The 20,646-nt window shown below is 37.3% G+C and overlaps 1 protein-coding gene across 29 annotated transcripts in view; it reads right to left on the bottom strand.

The window, feature by feature from the left end:
• Positions 1-20,646, bottom strand: part of LOC117421380 (receptor-type tyrosine-protein phosphatase delta-like) — a 607,967-nt gene that overhangs the window by 47,624 nt on the left and 539,697 nt on the right. For 11 of the 29 annotated variants that reach the window (XM_059030127.1, XM_059030132.1, XM_059030138.1 and 8 more), the window contains 9 exons: positions 17,638-17,664; positions 16,353-16,470; positions 15,312-15,899; positions 14,847-14,947; positions 13,549-13,805; positions 12,749-12,839; positions 9,992-10,201; positions 8,683-8,843; positions 4,180-4,292 (listed from right to left, as the gene is read on the bottom strand). In XM_059030127.1, the coding sequence (XP_058886110.1) occupies positions 4,180-4,292; positions 8,683-8,843; positions 9,992-10,201; positions 12,749-12,839; positions 13,549-13,805; positions 14,847-14,947; positions 15,312-15,899; positions 16,353-16,470; positions 17,638-17,664 (1,666 nt within the window). The remainder of the gene's footprint in view (positions 1-4,179; positions 4,293-8,682; positions 8,844-9,991; positions 10,202-12,748; positions 12,840-13,548; positions 13,806-14,846; positions 14,948-15,311; positions 15,900-16,352; positions 16,471-17,637; positions 17,665-20,646) is intronic. The other 18 variants (XM_059030157.1, XM_059030171.1, XM_059030164.1 and 15 more) reach the window with 5 other exon arrangements.

Below are 20,646 nucleotides of genomic sequence, written 5' to 3'. Positions count from 1 at the left end.
AAAAGTCAAGATAGGAAAGAAAACTCAACGATACATAGAGACCATAATAGCAAGATAAAGGTGCTCATATTGGAATCCTGATTGCCTCGATCTATAGTTTTGCTTCAATGATAGTAAGGATGCATTTGCTTTTTTTTCTGTGTTTCTTATTTTGAGTATCATTTGCATTGAGTGACCACCCTTTGCCTTCAAAACAGCATCAATTCTTCTAGGTACACTTGCACAAAGTCAGGGATTTTGTAGGCATATAGTCAGGTGTATGATTAAACAATTATACCAAACAGGTGCTAATGATCATCAATTCAATATGTAGGTTGAAACACAATCATTAACTGAAACAGAAACAGCTGTGTAGAAGGAATAAAACTGGGTGAGGAACAGCCAAACTCAGCTAACAAGGTGAGGTTGCTGAAGACAGTTTACTGTCAAAAGTCATACACCATGGCAAGACTGAGCACAGCACAAGACACAAGGTAGTTATACTGCATCAGCAAGGTCTCTCCCAGGCAGAAATTTCAAGGCAGACAGGGGTTTCCAGATGTGCTGTCCAAGCTCTTTTGAAGAAGCACAAAGAAACGGGCAACGTTGAGGACCGTAGACGCAGTGGTCGGCCAAGGAAACTTACTGCAGCAGATGAAAGACACATCATGCTTACTTCCCTTCGCAATCGGAAGACGTCCAGCAGTGCCATCAGCTCAGAATTGGCAGATAACTGGTACACCCATCTACTGTCCGGAGAAGTCTGGTCAGAAGTGGCCTTCATGGAAGACTTGTGGCCAAAAAGCCATACCTCCGACGTGGAAACAAGGCCAAGCGACTCAACTATGCACGAAAACACAGGAACTGGGGTGCAGAAAAATGGCAGCAGGTGCTCTGGACTGATGAGTCAAAATTTGAAATATCTGGCTGTAACAGAAGGCAGTTTGTTCGCCGAAGGGCTGGAGAGCGGTACACGAATGAGTGTCTGCAGGCAACAGTGAAGCATGGTGGAGGTTCCTTGCAAGTTTGGGGCTGCATTTCTGCAAATGGAGTTGGGGATTTGGTCAGAATTAATGGTCTCCTCAATGCTGAGAAGTACAGGCAGATACTTATCCATCATGCAATACCATCAGGGAGGCATCTGATTGGCCCCAAATTTATTCTGCAGTATGACAACGACCCTAAACATACAGCGAAAGTCATTAAGAACTATCTTCAGTGTAAAGAAGAACAAGGAGTCCTGGAAGTGATGGTATGGCCCCTACAGAGCCCTGATCACAACATCATCGAGTCTGTCTGGGATTACATGAAGAGAGAGAAGCAACTGAGGCTGCCTAAATAAACTGTGTGCAAGTGTACTTAGAAGAATTGATACTGTTTTGAAGGCAAAGGGTGGTCACACCAAACATTGATTTGATGTAGATTTTTCTTCTGTTCACTCACTTTGCATTTTGTTAATTGATAAATATAAACTATTAACATGTCTATTTTTGAAAGCATTCTTACTTTACAGCATTTTTTCACACCTGCCTAAAACTTTTGCACAGTACTGTATATATATATATATATATATATATATATATATATATATATATATATATATATATATATATAAATACATATACATTGTGTGTATATATATATATACTAACAAAAACTAAATCATGAAGACGATGGAACATTCAAAGCAAATCGGGAATAAGGTTCTTCAAAAGCACCAATCAGGGGTAGGATATAAGGCATTGAATATCCCCTGCACAGTAAAGTCCATTATTAAGAAATGGAGAGAATATGGCACAACTGTGAATCTGTCTGGAACAGGCCACCCTCAAAAACGAAGTATCCGGGCGAGTAGGACACTATTCAGGGAGGCCACCAAGAGGCGTATGGCAACTCTAAAGGAGTTACAGTCTTCCACGGCTGAGCTGGGAGACACTGTGCATACGGCAACAATAGCCCGGGTGCTTCACAAAACTGGCCTTTATGGGAGAGTGGCAAAAAGAAGCCATTGTTGAAAAAAAACTCACATCAAATCTCGACTAGAGTTTGCCAGAAGGCATGTGGGAGACTCTGAGACCAAGTGGAAGAAGATTCTATGGTCTGATGAGACCAAAATATAGCTTTTTGGCCTTAATGCTAAACGCTATGTTTGGCGCAAGCCTAATACAGCACATCATCCTGAGAACACCATCCCTACCGTGAAGCATGGTGGTGGCAGCATCATGCTATGGGGATGCTTCACTGCATCAGGGCCTGGAAAGCTTGTGAAGATAGAGGGCAAAATGGATGCAGCAAAGTACAGAGAAATCCTGGAGGAAAACCTGCTGAAGTCTGCAAGAGACCTGGGACTTGGGAGAAGATTCACCTTCCAGCAGGACAAGTGGCTTAAAAACAAAAAGGTCAATGTCCTGGAGTGGCCCAGTCAAAGCCCAGACCTCAATCCAATTGAGAATATGTGGAAAGAGTTGAAAATTGCTGTTCACCAAAGGTCCCCATCCAACATGACGGAGCTTGAGCAATTTTGCAAAGAAGAATGGGCAAAAATTGCAGTGTCCAGATGTGCAAAGCTGGTAGAGACTTATCCAAATAGACTCATGGCTGTAATTGCTGCCAAAGGTGCCTCTACCAAATATTGACTCAAGGGGGTGAATACTTATGCAATCAATTATTTTCTGTTTTGTATTTGTAATTAACTTAGAACAATTTGTAGATTTTATTTTTCACTTTGAGATTATGGACTTTTGATTCCATGTTGTAACACAATAAAATGTGGAAAAGTCCAAGGGGGGTGAATACTTTTGAGAGCCACTGTAAGTGGCTGTTAACTAAGTGAAAATAGAACTACCTAATACTAAACAGGTTTTAGCACTTTTAATACTAAAGAACCCTGCCTGACCACCAGAAGAGGTCTGATCCCAACACCAAGCACCGTTTGAAGGAACATGTGCGTGTGTTTTAGAAAGGTGGGGATTTATGTAACTCCTATTCAGTGAGCGCAGAAAGAAAACATAAGAGGCAAAGATGTTTAGACCTTTTTGAGCAAGTCGAGGTAGAGAGCAATTATCATATAAGGACTGAGTGGTTTGGCTCAAGAGGGAGGACAGAGCCAATCATGGAGGTGTAAGGGACTGAGTTACTGGTCAGTGCTGTAAAAAGGGAAAGTCAGTTGGTAAATAACAGTATCATCTCAGAAGTCTCAAAATTGCAAATTAATTTAGATTTATTCAGTTGTGTTTTAATATTTAATTATATAAACATCTACATTTAAGTAATTGATTTTAATTAAAACAAAATGAAAAAGACCCCCCTCCCACCCCCCACCCCCCAAAAAAAAAATGTTTATAGAAGAGTTCACAGGCATATATTTCTGGTTTCTTGGTCACATACTGATGACATTTGAGGAGCTATGAGATTGTAATCTTTATTAACAATTCCCTGCCAGGTAATTTAGCCTGTCACCAATTCATTCTTAAGACAAATGTCATCAGTGTTGGCTGAAACCAGAGTTAAAAATCCCTATATTTCACATAGATGTGTGTTGTAGAAATCTATTGCAAATAATATAAAAAGAATGGATACATTATTGTTGTAAACACAACTGAAAAGTTAGTCTTGCTGGGTGGTAAATATTTTCTTAACATAATATTTAGGAAAATAATTTTGGCAAAATATAACATATTTTGTGAATATGCCTAATACGACACATTTTTTGAAAAACCTATTGATGATCTGATGTTTAAATAAAAAAGACAGTAAAATAAAACATTTGCGAACACCCCACTTTACACTTAATATTTAAACTTGGCTGACTTTAAATCTATATACTGTAATAATAATAATAATAATAATAATAATAATAATAATAATAAAAACAACACCACATTATTTGAAAGAAGTGTTCTTTGTTCAGCTTTAAAACCATCCAAATCTCTGCACACAATTTGTCACAACACAAATGCTAATATGCATATATATATTTTTTAAAACATTTAGTATATTTTAGTTTTACATACAGTATTTACATACTGTATCCTTTTTAAAGCTTTATTTGCAGAATGTATTTTTTTTTCTGCTGCTATTTCCACAAATGTACTTTAAACAAAATAGCATTTTTGAAAGTCCATTGGAGTTGGTGTCATATTCACTCAAGATAACATCTTTACAATTAACAAACACCAGACTCAAAGTGGAGGCTCTTACCTGGGGTCTGGAAATTGAGGCGCCTGAGTTCCACAGGATCTGTGGGATGATGGGAGGTGATCTCCTTACTATTAGGAATGCTGCTCTTTCTGGAGTCAGACTCTGCTCTTTTCCTGAATGCAAAATAAAAAAAATAAAATGAAAAAAAAAGACTTCCATTGATGTTATCACAAACAAATGCACCTGCAAACAGGGAAGAGCTAAACTGTACAAACAAACTGAAAAAGAGGCACTGCTTTCACTATCTATACTAACCACTTGTGGGTGAAATGGATATTAATATTAAACAAAGTGTACTATGGGATAATGTCCAAATTAACAGCAGCAATTCATTGAGAGAGCAATTAGCCTCAGCTCTGGGGCCTAAAGATATCGTGAATGCTGGATCAACAGAAAGTACAGAACGCTTGAGAAGAAGGGTAGCAATGAACTAATGGTAACCGATGCAGCCTGTGGGATACAGAACGGCTGCCAGAGCTCAGGTCTAAGCAGCATGACAGTCAGAACCTGCTAAGATTCCATCCATTAACGAAGATGGAGAGGGAAGCAGATGAAACAGACTGGCAGTTTGAATGAGCAACATATAAAGTGTATGCCTTTGAAGAGGGAGCGGTGACTTTGAGAATTGATCACTACAGAAACAAATGACAAAAACTACTACAAGCCAGCACAGAAGACGCATGAGCTGCATGAGCAACAGTGCATCAGAGAAAGTTTGAAAGATCAGATCATGTAGGAAAATATCAAACTTGAGATGCATTGTTTATTGATCATCATCAGTCCTTAAATTTCCCCAGCTTCAATTACATATTGGTGAATCAATGTATCAAATTAGAGCCCAGTTTGAAGTCTTCCAATGCCAGTTTGCGTAAAAACATTGATTATGTAGTTGTGCCCTTATATTAGTACTGGTACGTCAATGCATTGTTCGGATACAAAACCTTACATCCTCTAGATTTGTGTTGGACAAGTCACATCAGTACAATATATTTTATTTATATTTTCCAGATTAAAAAAATGAAAGCTACAAAATTATTTTATTAAAAAAAAAATGGAAGAATTTGACGGGTTTGGGAATTTCTGGGGTAAAGGAGCAGGAAACCGGAAAAGCGATGTTTGGCAATTTATTGGATTTCGTGTCGATGATAAATGCTTTTCACGTTAACTGATTTATGACCAGGGATATGTTAATAAAAATATTAGAACAAATCGCAATTATGTTGAAGAAGATATTGAAGGAATATGTACAACAAAACAGAAAGCTAGGGAATAAGTACAACAAAACAGAAAGCTAGGGAAAGTAATGCATTTTTTTTTAACCCTACAGCCTGTTCAGTAACACTAGAACTAATACTGACAAATGTCCTATGGATTATTAGATATTATCAACCTAAGTCTGTGAAAAATAAAACATGTATTCAATACTACTACTTCTACAATATTAGGTACTTATAAGCAAATGGTACAACATAGATTTCTAATTTAACATGATGTACTTCTGTTAAATCTTCTTTTTAAAGATTGCATTCCTTTGAATTAAAAAGTACATGCTTCATTTTTTTTTTTTTTAGATATTCGGATATGCTCTTGAAGAAAAAGGCTGACATGCAGTGTACTGCAAGTATTATGCTACATGCTGGCATACAAGGCCAAACATGCAGTGCACCGTCACTCAAGCCAGAGATCAGAGTTTCTGGTGACTTTGACTCCAGGCTTTCCAAAAATGGCAGAGGTGAACTGTCACTGTCTTATCAAAATATCATACATTTGAAAGTAGACACACAAAAGGCATGTGTGCACTTCAGTAATGGACTGAACATGCCCAATCATTGTTCTTCTATGTTGATATTGCTTGTAATGATGTAGGTTATTTTATATGCCACAAACAGATTAACCCATGATTTGATTTATATATCTATATATTTTGCTACAGCATTGGATTGTTGCATCAGGAAACCACCATGCTGTACACAGTTAGGTGTCAATGGAATTCTTAAATAGTATAGCACACACATGACAATGAATGGAATACATGACATGCAACATGATTGTATGGTCCATACATTTAGAACTTTAATTATGGGGTATCTCAAATTGTATTTTCTCAGCACAATGGGGGCCTCCAACACTGAGAAGATGGCTCAAAGAAGTGATACTGACAGAGGCAAAACACCTCATTGCATTCTCATCATGAGATTCAAAGCCAAGGCGAGGTTGCTTTGTGTATGTATGTCTTGATTAAAATTAAAAAAGAAATGTGAAATGCTATGATTTTAAGTTGTGAAGGCCATGTATATGTGTAAAAGAAGTACAGTACCGGTAGACTGACTGTTCCCTGCCAGACAGTAAATTTGATTGTGATGTCATACTGTTGAGAAAATTTAGATGTATCTAAATGTTGATATATCAACACTAAAAAGTCGAAGCTAGCTGTACAAAAATTCAAAGTATCAAGGCCTTGCATACTGTCTAAAGGAAATGCACGCATTTTATTTTTAAATATAATTTGTTGTTTGAAGTAAAGACATGCCTTGCACTGAGCTTTTAGTGAGGTTGAAAGTGTTGCGGGCTAAAGATACTGGGCTTTGCTGTCCAGTGTCCAATATATTTGACATGGAGAAAATAGGTAATAAATAGGTATGGGAACATACCTAGGACAGTACATTTTAGACAGGTCACTAACTACTGTTGGTAACAATAATTGTGTGCAATGGCTGATGGAAGCACAGTAAATAAGAATCAGACTGTGGGTAACATTCACAGTGATAATTACGTGACTTGTGGCAACATAGAGGTAATAGTCATTGTGTTCTAATAGCAGTTTGCTCTCAGAAACACAACATTACACTCACAACATCAAATCTTACTATTTAAGTTTTTCAAATACATCATTATTAAAGACATACAGTACAACCAGCACCAAAAGAAGCTAAAGAACTATAACTTCTGTGAAAGTCAAACAAACAACCTATCATGCCCCCTTTCAAGGGGTGCCAAAACAAACAAAAAACTACGTAAAAAATAAATAAATAAAGCTCCATATCCTCAGTCTTTTTCCTTACCTGTCAGGTTTGCTGTTCCATTTAGACGCAGCATAAAGAAAGAAGGCGAGGCATTAGAAGGCCAAAGCAAAAGAATAGTAACCATGGCAACAGTATATTTCAGTCACAACTGTATTGTTAGGGACATGTATCCTAACAGCAAATTAGAGAGTGAGAACTCACTAAAACAGATAATGTGTTCTACTCATGCTATAATGGAGGACACAGGGTGATGCTAAAATCACAACCCTGCATGATCATAATACAAATAATTTCAGTTTACATGTCTGTTTTACATATTTGTTTTCTCCTTACTACTTGCAAAACAGCATTATTCTCAATTAGATAGCCTGAGGGGGTAGTTGAGGGAAGTATAATTTGATACCAACTAAATCCAGCAGGAGTTTTCTTTGAATAGGATATTCACTGATTTGATTGACTTTATGCATGAAATGTTTTATGGTGGAGCTGATAGCAGAACACAATGAAAGAGGGACAAACTAAAATATTTTTTTTATCACATGAAGCTGTGGATGTAAGAACTGCATTTATAAAGATAAACAAATGATGATGGCCTATCTGTCTGTCTAAATGAAAATCAGGGATCACGCCAAAAAGAATTTAAGGCTGAAAGTAAACTATGTAGGAAATACAATTCTGTAACTATTTAATGCTGTCTCCATATGCATATAAGAGGAAGATAATACAAATTTAATTATTTTGTATACTGTATCGATTTCCTAAACAAACAAAAAATAAATAAACATTCCATCCAAATGCATTTAATAAGCATACATGCATGTGCATACTGCATCTGGTTACAATTTGTGATGGTCTTGGAAGTGCTAGTGGCAACATTAAGAAGTTCACAAACAAGGTATGGCATAAATGGCATAAACATCTATCTGCAGAAAATAACACAAATGCTGCATTGCTCTCTAATGTCTTGCAATTTGCATTACCGCATACATTTATTGCCAGATTACCATATCCATGTACGCATAAATCAATGAACATGTTTTATACTCTTAGATTTTCAATTTACTCATTGCTCTTTAATAAAAATAATTTAAAAAAAACCCTGCACTTCTTGTTTTGTTTCTATTCTCCAAACTTCACCCATTAAAACAGCAGCGCTTTTCATTTTAGAACATGTGCTGAGGTTGTCATTTTATTTTACAATAATTATTTCAGGCTTAAAGGCTGAAAGAATGATTGAGATCAAGGTCCTCAAGAAAACCTTGGGCAACTGTTGCCGTGGGATCTCTTTACTGTTCTTATGGTGATTTTTTTTTGTGATCTACAAGAGGCCTAGGGTTTTTTGACTATGTATTCCTAGACACACAACATATTGCAAAGTGGCAAAATCTCTGATGAGAGGACACAAATGAGTTTTGACAGCAGCTGCTTGCTAAAGTTGGATAAAGAGGTTATCTCCAACAGCTCTGTCCTATCCCCTTACCTCTTGTAGAGAAGGATGGCAATGACAATGCAGATAATGAACACGACAGCAAGCACTGGCCCCACCACCCAGATCAATCCTTCCTCCTCATCTATGATTGGCTGGGGATCAATGTCAGCAGAAACTACTGGATCTGAATATGGGCTAGTAGAGTACATTGTCTGAAATAAAAAATAAAATAAACACTATTTTAAGAGTGCAAACATTATTCAATCCCATTGAGAAAAAAATGTATAAACAGTTTGAATGATGTCCCTTAGAACATACAATTACAGCTATAAGGCCACTGGTTGAAACTATTGCTTAGCAATACATAATAATATTAAAACCCACTTGTATCAAGACCAAATTATTCCTGAAACGTAGTGAAATGAGTAGGGATCCTTAAAAATCTTCAAAACATAATGTTCAATAATCTGTGATAGATGCACTGATGCCATAGGTAGCACAAAAAGCCAGAATTCATAAACCTCAGGGATGGGCCTGATAAGGCAACCATGCTGCAAACATTGTCAGATGTGCTATAACTATCAGAGCTTTTTATCTACATAGGATATAACAATCAAGGATGGCAAAACTGATGTGACATGCTGACTAGGTGTGATTCGTGTTAGCATGTCTATATGCTGCTGAACTGCAAAAAGGGAGTTGGATTTATATGTTGTGGAAGATGAAGAAGGCATCTGTTGAGGTTAACATAATCTGAAGTCTTTCTTTTTCTTTATGGTTATAGTATATGATTAAACTTTACTGTGGCAATTATTTAGATCTCTCTTTTATAGGATGTATTTAATAAAAAGGGAATGTTTCCTGCAGGCATTCAACCTACTATAATGAGCACTGGGTAAATAATTGATGTAAATGATAAATTCACAGCTCATTACATGGAATACCCCTCAAAATTTACCAAATCATTAATCTATTATCCTCTGACACGCGTAAATGTCTCAGATGAGATTCTCAGCACTATTTTCCAATTATAACAGTTTGGGTTATCTAAGTATACCTCTGATTAGGCATGTATTTCAAACCGTTGTTATAGAAATTACTTTTTTTCTTGTCAGCAAACTATATTAGATTTGGTTCCAGAGTTAATTGTTTTTAAATGGACTAAAATATATGGCAGATTTGACCGCAGGACTCTCTTACTAGGCTTGGTCTTTTAATCTAACAAGCAGAGACTAACTATCTATCAAAGACCGTAGAATAACTTCCTCACTGCCACTGGCACCTCTAATTCAAAATTCACTTTGGTTTCAGATTAAACTACTGTAGAAAGCCCACACAAGCTACACATGATACAACTTACATTATCAGAGATCTCCAGAACAGCCAAAACAAAGAAGATATATTCTTGACCATTTTGGAGCGGCTTGTTTTCAAAGTCACCATAGATCTTTTGGTCTCCGAGAGTGAACTCAGTGGGGAGCTCTTTGAAGTAGGCAGCAATGTAGGATCTGGGCTCTGCCTGCCTCCTGAGCCGGAGGCTTCCGCTTGTTCTGTTAATCTGTTTGAGTAGCTAAGGAGAAAATTACACACACGGTCACACATGTTACAGAGTACTGAGTAAAACACACAGAGTAAAACTAAGTCGGTAGCACTTCTGAGTATTTACTATACAACCCTATACAATGGAATATACAGGCTACAATTTACTAAAATGCTTTTTTTTAATTCTGCCTGCCAGATCAGATTCACATTTTCTATTAAGGGTGTTCATCTCAACTGGCTTTCCTGGTGAAACTTGTAAAAAAAAAGGTTCTGTTTATTGAGAACAGAGAAAATGACAACAGGTTTGATATCCAATTCACACATTCCTTGGTAGCTCACCTACCCCATCTTTAAAAGTGTATCAGGGGTAAATCTGTGTCCATACCAACTGCGTGAGACACTATCTCTCCAAATCCTGGGTTACGATTTAACAGAAAACAATTCCTGACCTAGATCAGTTATGATAATGGAAATGTTTCTGAACACAAATGCTTTTCTCATTTGCTTAATAATGACTTTCGATCATATTTCCTATACCTATTACATTTTCAGAAACTCTTACAGGTCAGAGTGCAGATATTAACTTTTAAGTAAATGGAGTATGCCTGATAATCACTCATGTTGTGACGTGACCCACGCTTGCAGATCACCCTTGCTGTGTATTCCTTTTTGTATTTGTTTAAAAAAAGTATTGTACAGTGCCAACCCCTACAGCTAGACTTTTGATCACTAACTTTATAATTCATTCAACATAAATTGAGACTTCTGAGACTAATATTCGTTATTAAACTATTACACAGATTAATGCATTTAAAGCTGCATCTGAATCTTCTATGACTGCTCCAAATGCTGGCCAAGTTGGTGCCCATTCAAACATAAAAAGTGATTCAGCCAAAGATAACTAATCAGAGAAACTGTACAAAGTAGAAAAGGCATTTCAGTTCTCTTCAACTTATCTGTTCTTATACTAATACATGTAATTGTAACATAAAAAAAGGACTACAACCTTGTTAATACTTAAACAAGATGAATACACTGTCAATATGAATATTATGTGCATAAGTGTGTGTGTTCTGGGAAATATACAAAACTTATTTATTTAACACATGCATAGAAATGGAAGTAAAATATGAATCTTGTGCTAAAATGTGAATTAGTGTGAGCCTAACTAATTCTGATAGTCTCCCTGGAAATGTAAATAAATGATAGAAAAACATCAGCAATGCAAGCTGAGAACATAATAGCCTTGTTTAAGGTGAACCATATGTATTCTCATGAATGAGGATTCCTGTTCTTAATCTGCATTTGCTAACCAACACATGATCTGCGAAGAATGGAAATGTTGTTTTTTTTTTTTTTATTTAGTCGTTGCCAATTAGTTTTTATTATTTTCTCCCCAATTTGAAATGCCCAATTATTTTTAGGCTCAGCTCACCGCTACCACCCCTGCGCTGACTCGGGAGGGGCGAAGATGAACACATGCTGTCCTCCGAAGCGTGTGCCGTCAAACGCCCGCTTCTTTACACTCTGCAGACTCACTGTGCAGCCGCCTCAGAGCTACAGCGTCGGAGGACAACGCAGCTCTGGGCAGCTTACAGGCAAGCCCGCAGGCGCCTGGCCAGACTGCAGGGGTCGCTGGTGCGCGGTGAGCCGAGGACACCCTGGCCGACCTAACCCTCCCTCTCCCCGGACGACGCTTGGCCAATTGAGCGCTGCCCCCTGGGAGCTCCCGTCCACGGTCGGCTGTGGAATAGCGTAGACTCGAACCGGCGACATCCAGGCTATAGAGCACATCCTGCACTCTAGCGAGTGCTTTAAGAATGGAAATGTTTTGACAACAAGTTTCTCTAAACGTATTTTTCGTTATAACTGATAACTTCTTGTCAACATGTTTGTATCATTTAAATTAAAATAAAGCTTTACTGTATATCTTATAATTGGGTGTTTATTTAAAAAGTGATGTATGGATACATCTATATGGACTAAGCAAAGCAAATACAGAGTGATCCTTTAAAATATCATGCTACCTCGTCCCCCCTTTAAGGCTAAAACTGTCATCACTCCAACCCTACATTCAGGCACCAGCCATCTCATTAGGTAAGTTAATTAATTTCCTGTATGGCATCGTTATCAATTGCACTATAGTGGAAAGAAAAATTAACAGAATTTCCTTGTATAGCAGCTGTGTGTCACTATGACAGTAGTACATGGTGGTCTGCAACACTGTTAGAAGTTCAAAAGGGGTCCGCACACATAAAAAGGTTGGGAACCACTGGTATAGGGGACATCAGTGGCAAATCATAAAACACTGTTGATTTCAGCTGGTGTAAAGAAAAATGTAAACCAACTTGGCATGTGCCCCAAATAACTTCTACACCCTATTTTGCTACTTTGTAAAACAAATAGAAATGAAAGTATTTCCTTTTTAATTGGCCCCTCTGAAATATGGAAATATACACGAGCATAACCCCTGTCAGGACACTAGAGGAAATGTGCCCATACAGGCATGTGTTGATTACAGATTCATTTATATTCGGTTATGAAGCATGTAATTAGGTGCTGGCTACACACATACCTCCTCCAGATTCATCTCATCTGGACTGACCCATGGCTTGATAAACTTTCCACGTTGTTTTGTTAAAGGCACCACCACTATATAGTATCCCCTGTAAAGAAAATGGCAGCCTTTGAGAATAAAGTCACAACAGCACTGGTGGTCTGACATCAGACTAAACAGCATTCTTCCTCCGAGACCTCCTGGGTATGAATTAAAGATGCAAAATCCACATGCAAAATCCACATGTAAAATCCACCGCAGAAGTCTGGATATTCCTGTATTACAACTAGCTTTTCGCATTCCATTTATTTTTGTATCTGTGATAAAAGCAATAAAGATAAACTAAAATGCTATATACAGTATATATAACAGATCAATTCTACTGTGTTATTTTTCTATAAAATAATTGTATACTTGCTTTCTAATCACAATCAATTCATTTAAGCTGACTGTCATACGTCACCTGAGTGAGCTAATAAGATGGTAAGATGTGATCTGAAATTAAAAGGATTTTCATTTAATAGGATGTGCAAATATTGTGGCGTCAGTTGTATCTTGCTTCTTAACTCTATTATACAGCTATGAAGTCAGGACCACTGGGAAGTTGAGCACTAATTAATTTGATATGATAGGAAGAACAGTTACCTGCTGGATCAGACAGATCAAAAAACCTGATTTAAGAATCCCTGCACTCACCTGCAGAGTTGCTTAGTGCCAGTTCAACAAAATGTATAATAACATACTCCACCCCACCTTCGTTCTAATTACTTTCCTTTTCGTCAAGGTGATAAAGTTGGGATGCTGGTATCAATACTCACTTTACTTTCTCTGTTGTTTGCACAGCAGGAAGTTCAACAGTTAACATCCCATCCGTGTTGGTTTTCCCTATGAAGTAGGGTTTAGTGCGTAGTACGTCCGGTGCAGTCATGGTTGAAACACGGTGCTGGAGTCCACCGGCACTGTTCCCTCGATTCGTCAGCAAGAAGGAGTACTGGGTACCCGGCTGAAGGTTGGTGATCAGTTTTTGCGTGACTTTCCCATCCACCTCAACACTTTGTCCATTGTCATAGAGAATCTATGAAAGGTCAACATTCATTAAGGGTGACACGATGGAATGCTTTGCTTAAAATTCACAAACTCTGGACTCTGAAGTGAATATTTAGTTATATTTGTTTAGGGGTTCTTATAATTAATCAATAACATATTTTGTAATCATGTTTTCAAACATGTAACTCATCCAGTTTTTCAGTAAGGAGCTTTCAAATCAATTTGGTCACCTTTTAATAATCTTAAAATATATGTTCCAAAATGTGAAACAATGGAACCACATTTAAAGTGAACCACAGATACGATTTATTTTATTAAAAATTGGCCCCCACATGTGGAACAGAGGGCCTGTTATATAATCTGTGGTTGTTCATATTTTAAAGTGATTTATCTGAAATGATTACAGTTTTTCTACAGCTATCTATTTTAATTTGATGCAAGGGAATAACAATAACAATCCCATCTCTTCAGGAGAAAATTACCTGTAAGAAGAAAAAAAAGCTTGCAAACAAATCTCTTTGGAGCAAGTCTTAAAAGTTTTAAAAGGTTTGCCCTTTGGACATTTGACACAGCATTACCACTTGCCACACAAAATACAAAGGCAAATGTTCAATGTTAGATAGACGTTAGATAGATATATAAGTTCAAGTCCTTAAAAAAAATCCATGGGGTGAAAAAAGTTTCAGTTGATTGATAACTTAATCTTGGCTGAAACCATTAAACTAAAATTAAAATACTTTGATAAAAAAATGTAAGCTTGATGCTCAAAGCAGTCCACTCAAAACTGTTATCTTTTTTTTCTGAAAGAACATTCTTAAACGAGTAAGAAACACTGGTACCTCTTATTCACAAAGCTTCTGAAAAGCTTCAAAGTAATAGTGACCTTCTATAGAAGCTGTTCTAATTTATAAATGGGGTGTCTTTTATAAATCACAAAAAAGTTACTTTTAAAAAATGCTTTTATACCCGTTAACCTGCTGAGATCAATTTGCAATTTAAGATTTACCAGTGTTTGAATGAATTATATTATACAGCTCACTGTTTAAAATCTGAGGGGGAAGCCACTTACTGTGAAAGGCTGGGCAGGGTTATAGTTTTCTGGAATCTCCCAGGTTAGCAGCACTGATGTCTTCATTGCGGCTTTCACATGAAAATTTTTTGCAAACACTGCTAAAAGAAAAGGTAGTGCAGATGATTTAGACAACAGGATTAGCATTTCAGCTACCACCCACTTTTAGTTCTTTCAGAGTGTAAAGGAAGAATGGAAATCAGGTTTCTTACTTGGTAATCAACCATTAACATCAGCCTTCAAGCTCTATTACGGTACCTTCTAACTTAGTTTCTGCCTTACCTTTGGAAGCTGCACCCCTTGCATAGAATTACGGATATGACCAGACACAGGGATAAATGGTTAGCTTTAGTACTATACCTGTAATTCATTGTTGAGTGTATTTATAGAAAAAGATAACTAAAATATAATCTGATTCCCCTCTTGTTCTCTTTCTGAGAGGGGACAGCTAGGGAGAGATCCTACCTTGATCCAGTGGCTGTGTCCTGAACTGGACACTTGGGCTATAAGGGCCAGCCCCTTTGCTGGTATATGCACGCACTTTGATATCATACGTTGTGTCTGCTTTTAAACCATTGATTTTCACAGTGGTTTCCGGAGGCATGACAATGAGTTCAGAAGGGTTGTTAGGGCTGTTAATATCTTTGTATAGCACGGTATATTTGACAATGACACCGTTTTGATCGGACAGCACCGGGGGCTGCCAGCTAAGCTGGAAAGTGGTCGAAGTTGGGCTGTCGGCAACAATGTGTTGCGGGAAGCCACTCGGCACATCTTCAGGAATAGAGATCTCCTTCACTATCTCTTCCCCAAAGCCAACTTTGTTCCTGGCGGAAAGACAGAAGACATAAGAGGCCCCTTTGTGGATGTCTGTGATGGTGAAGTGGTCTTCCTTTTCAGAAAATTCTAGTATGGTTAGGAGGTCAGTGTCCTTGCGGCCATATTTGAGACGGTAACCTTGCACAGGCCCGAAGGTCTCTACTGGTGGGTGCCACTGAATTAGAGCTGTCCCCATCTGGGTGGGGCTAACAAGGAGTCTAGGCCTTCCTGGAACTGAAACACACAGATAAACACAAGATAATTACATTCTTTAATGTATTGTTTAACACAAATCTTGGACTACCTAATGTTAGAACAAGTAGTTCAAGATACATGCTTATTGTGCCTGTGAAACCACCTGTATATTTATCTTGGGTTCTGAAACAACACATTTTCACATGGGATTTTTATATATATATATATATCTTTGACTACATTTTCAACTCTTTTTAATCAGCTGCAGCCAACTCTTATAATAATAATAATAATAAAATAACTACATATAATATGCATAAAACAAATGATTTCTGTGTCCCAGCCACCTTTGTTTTGGTTCAATATAGTCTCATTTTGCTGCCAAAACATTACAAAGGCCCTTCAGTCTGGAGTAAATTGGAATTCATATTGAAGCACAGAAAAGTACTTCTGTTAAATGTTTTATGTTAAAAAAAGAAGAAAATGCTCTACCTGCACCAGTTGTTGACACCAGCTTAGGCTTGCTGCGAGCTCCATCTCCTTTAGTTGTGTAAGCTGTGACAGTGACAGAGTATGTTGTTTCAGGCTGGAGACCAGAAATGACCATCACCTGAAGACACAAGGAAACACACAAGCCATTAAGTTTGAGCATAATTATAGAAAACAAGATCATTTTCATAATTCCTATCTTCATTTTCTTCTTCATAGTGTTTTTTTTTTATTTTTTATTTTTTTATTTCAATAATATTAAGAAGGGGTACAATAATATTGCCAGCATGATAAAATAGACCTCTGCTGCTTATAGTAACATGGTATTAACAATTGGTAATCAATCAAACACAAAATTAGGTTGCAACTTTGAAACAATCTACTTTTTTTGAGGTCCTGCAATTGTATCCTGTATATAAAACACAGTATAACCACAATGGGGATTAAAGAAAAATGAAATTGTATACCACGAGTTATAGGAAAAGTTCATTTCTTTAAAATATAATTTGTTACTTTTGTTTACGTCTTGTGCTCTAGTTATCACTGCAATTTATTTTTAAATCACAATATGATTTGATATTTTTAATCAACTGGAGAACAAATGGTAGTTCTGTATGTTCTATATCTTATGTTGAAATAAAAGTCCCCCAACAACCATGCATCTATTTGTTGCTTAAATCATAGTCGTATACAGGTAGGTTCTCCAATATACACATTAGCACACAAATATGTGACTGACAAAACATCCAATTTAACCATCCAGGGCAGGTGGAGGAGAGTAAAATGAGTTTAATTAATGACCCAGGACATTTATTATAAAAAAAACAAAAACAAAAAAACAAAAACTAAAAAACATTCTAAACAATTCAAATTATGTTTAAACGGAAAGTGCAACAATGCATTGAGAGCAGGATGCACAAGCAATGAGTAATGTACAGGCTTTACAAACTATACCGCCAGTGGGTTCAAATAAACTGGGTCTGCTGAAATCTGAAAAAATAGTACCCCATTTGCTACAAAATCCGGTCATGCTTCAAAACTATTCTCAAAATGTTAGTTACAGCCATTGATATCAGCAGAATCGAAATGTCAACAAAAGCCACAGAACCCCTGGTGCACAGCGATCTTAAATACCATGCAAATTCACAAAACCAAAACTCATTACAAAACAGCAACGATGGGCAGGAATAAACAAATACATGAATGATCAAGAATGGTTAGATCATGCAGAGATAGACACTTAAAATAAACAATTGTTACACTTTTGCATCCGTCCAAATTTACTCACATGTTCAGTAGAATCATCATATTCCCACTGATTGAGATTAACGCGTCAGAGAGAAAAACAAAAAACAAACAAACAAAAAAAACAGTAAACTAAATATGGGAGCACTACTGACAAGAGAGAAGATGACAATGACACTGTAAACATGTTTATATACTACGGTATACACTACATATAAACTATGTGTATTCACCAGTGAAATATTCAGTTACTGCTTTCTAAATATAGACACCCATATTAAAGCCTGTGCACATGGATAGACTGTTAAAACTACAAAAAAATATTTAAACAAAAAAACCAAGGACACACACGCACACACCCTTCTGTGTTTGCAATAAATTCAAACGTTTTAATTTTTTAGTTATACAATTACAGTATCTCCAGGCCATTTTAATAAAACATTAATTTTTTTTTTAAACTACAGTACTAGTTCTTAACAGAACAGTAGGTATACTTGTGACGTTTTAGCATCTTTTCCCATCTGTATGAAACATACATGGTTACTTCTGAGGAACAGTTCATACTTTAAAAAAATAAAAAAATTTAAAAAAATATTTAGTTTCAAATCACCCAAACAACAATTCCATAAAAATAAAAGCGAGTACTTTTTTTTTTTTTACTGTACTGTCATTTGAACTTTACTGTTTGTGGCACGACTGTCCCTCATTGAACGATGCCATCTATTTATTTCACAAAGCAATTTAAGCTCAACAGCATTATTTTTTAAGCAGTTAAAAAAAACCCTTGAATATGTACAGGCAAACACTTTTTTTTTAAAACAAAAAGTAAAAAAAAAAAAAAAAAAACTATTCTGCTGTTTACAAAACTGATGCTTTAGTTTAGTCAGCCTTCATTTGTGCAAAACTTGCACGTAAACAAACAAACCATTACCAGTATATGCCTCACTTCGGCAAGAAAACATTTGTGATGTCTTGCTGACTTGCTTTATTATTTTCAGACGCATACATGCAGATTTTTTTCTTTTGCTCTGGTGTTAAATGTAGGGTCGACTCGCCATTTTGTACTTTCTGTTTTGCTTTGGGAGTGGGAGTATTGATGACATTGGTATGAATGTTCAGTTAACAACAAATTAGGAAAGCGAAAGGTTAACTGCATAACTTTGTTGGTTTAATTGCCCATGATTATTTCGCTGGGGCTACAATGAGGGAAACTACAATGCTTATATTTACGTTTGCTTGACTTGGGAAGTTGGTGGGTGGAGGACAGCGGGGTGGTGACATAACAGGTACAAATAGCACTGTTTTTATATTGGTGACATTTGTTCAGAGAGAATAGCTGGCGGTATGCAAGAGTGGCGTTATAAAGAGGGGCGGTATAACGTGGGACAACTGTATAAGGTACATGCATCCCAGCCATAAAAATAGTTAAGAACTACGATTATTTTCTTTTAAATAAATAACTAAAACATTAATGTATAGAAGATTCATTACAAAATATGAACACAGACAGCAGTATTATTTCCTGAGAGATTTTGAAAGTCCTGCACACCAAAAGTTAGAATGAAAGCTTGTAGGACTACAGTACATTAATGAAAACATCTAGCACTTGAACAAACTACAGTGCTTGCATCTAACACTTCATTACACACATTTCTCCAGGGCTTGGACCAAAGTAAATGGAAACACCTGTGACAGACAGGTACAAACAACCATGTTAACCTCTGCTAAAGCTTTAAATACAAAAAATAGAGCTATCAGTAACAATGGTCTACTGTATGCATATGAGATACCTCCATATACCACCAGATTCTGATCAGAATTGGATAAGTGTTACTGTGAAATACTAACAGACGGACAGACAGACAGGTCACCTCTATAACTTGCATTACAGAAGGCCATTTGCAAATTTTGTCACAACTGTACAATTGGATCTCTGTAGAATATATGCAAAATTCAAAAGTGTGACATAAGAAAGGAAGTATGGACACCAGTCTCCACTATAACACTCTTCAAAAAAAGAAACGCATAGCTGTTTTGAATGTACTTTTTATAGCATTAGTATGACAGTTTGCATAGTAAAATAGACAGTTCCAAAGAACCTTAACCTGTACAGAAATCATTAAGACATTCAATAAAGTCCCTTTCAAAGGTCAAACAAAGTTCAAGGTCAACAGAAATCAGTAACGGGTATGCCCACCATTGGCATCGATGACGGCCTTACATCTCCTGCCGATGGATCGAATCAGAGCCTGGATAACATGCTGGGGAATAGCAACCCACTCTTGCTCAAGTGCCTGGAAAAGTTCCACAAATGCTCAATGGGGTTTAGATCTGGTGATCGAGACGGCCAGGGAAGCACTTAAACATTGTTCTGACTGAGGAAAGCTGTGGTGGCCCGGGGTGTGTGTGGTCATGCATTTTCATGCTGGAACATGACAATACGATGGTTCATGAATGGGATCACGTGAGGCCGTATGATCTCATGGCAATAGCGCTGAGCTGTCCGGTTGCCTTGAACCCGAACAAGGTTGGTTCTGCCACTGTCTAAGATTGCCGCCCACACCATGACACTCCCACCACCAAATCTGTCAACCTGTCGCACACAGTTGGCCGCAAAACGTTCATGACGTTGCCTGTATACCCGGGCCCTTCCATCAGCACGTCGAAGCAGAAATCTGGATTCATCACTGAACACCACGTTTCTCCATCTTTGTATGGGCCATACTCTTTGATTATGACACCACTGAAGTCGTAGTCGACGGCATAAGAATCACTCCTCTAACTGGCCTTCTTGCTCGGATACCTGCCTCCCGTAGGCGGTTTCTGACAGTCTACACATTCCTGGTACTGCAGATGTTGTAGAGGTTGCAGTGGTGAACCTGTCACATAAATGACGTAGGCTTATAAATCTGTCCTGGGCTGCCGTCATCACACGTGGTCTACCGGATCTAGGGTGGTCAAGTGTTGTTCCACGTTGTTGGTATCGGTGCCAAAGTCGTCCTGTAGTGCTCTGGGAAACATTCAGATGCCGTGCCATGTCGGACTGAGATTC

The sequence above is a fragment of the Acipenser ruthenus genome, chromosome 1, assembly GCF_902713425.1.
Source record: "Acipenser ruthenus chromosome 1, fAciRut3.2 maternal haplotype, whole genome shotgun sequence".
Lineage (NCBI taxonomy): Eukaryota > Metazoa > Chordata > Actinopteri > Acipenseriformes > Acipenseridae > Acipenser > Acipenser ruthenus.
The sequence above is the reverse complement of the archived record's forward strand: the minus strand, read 5'-3'. Positions and strand labels throughout refer to the sequence as shown.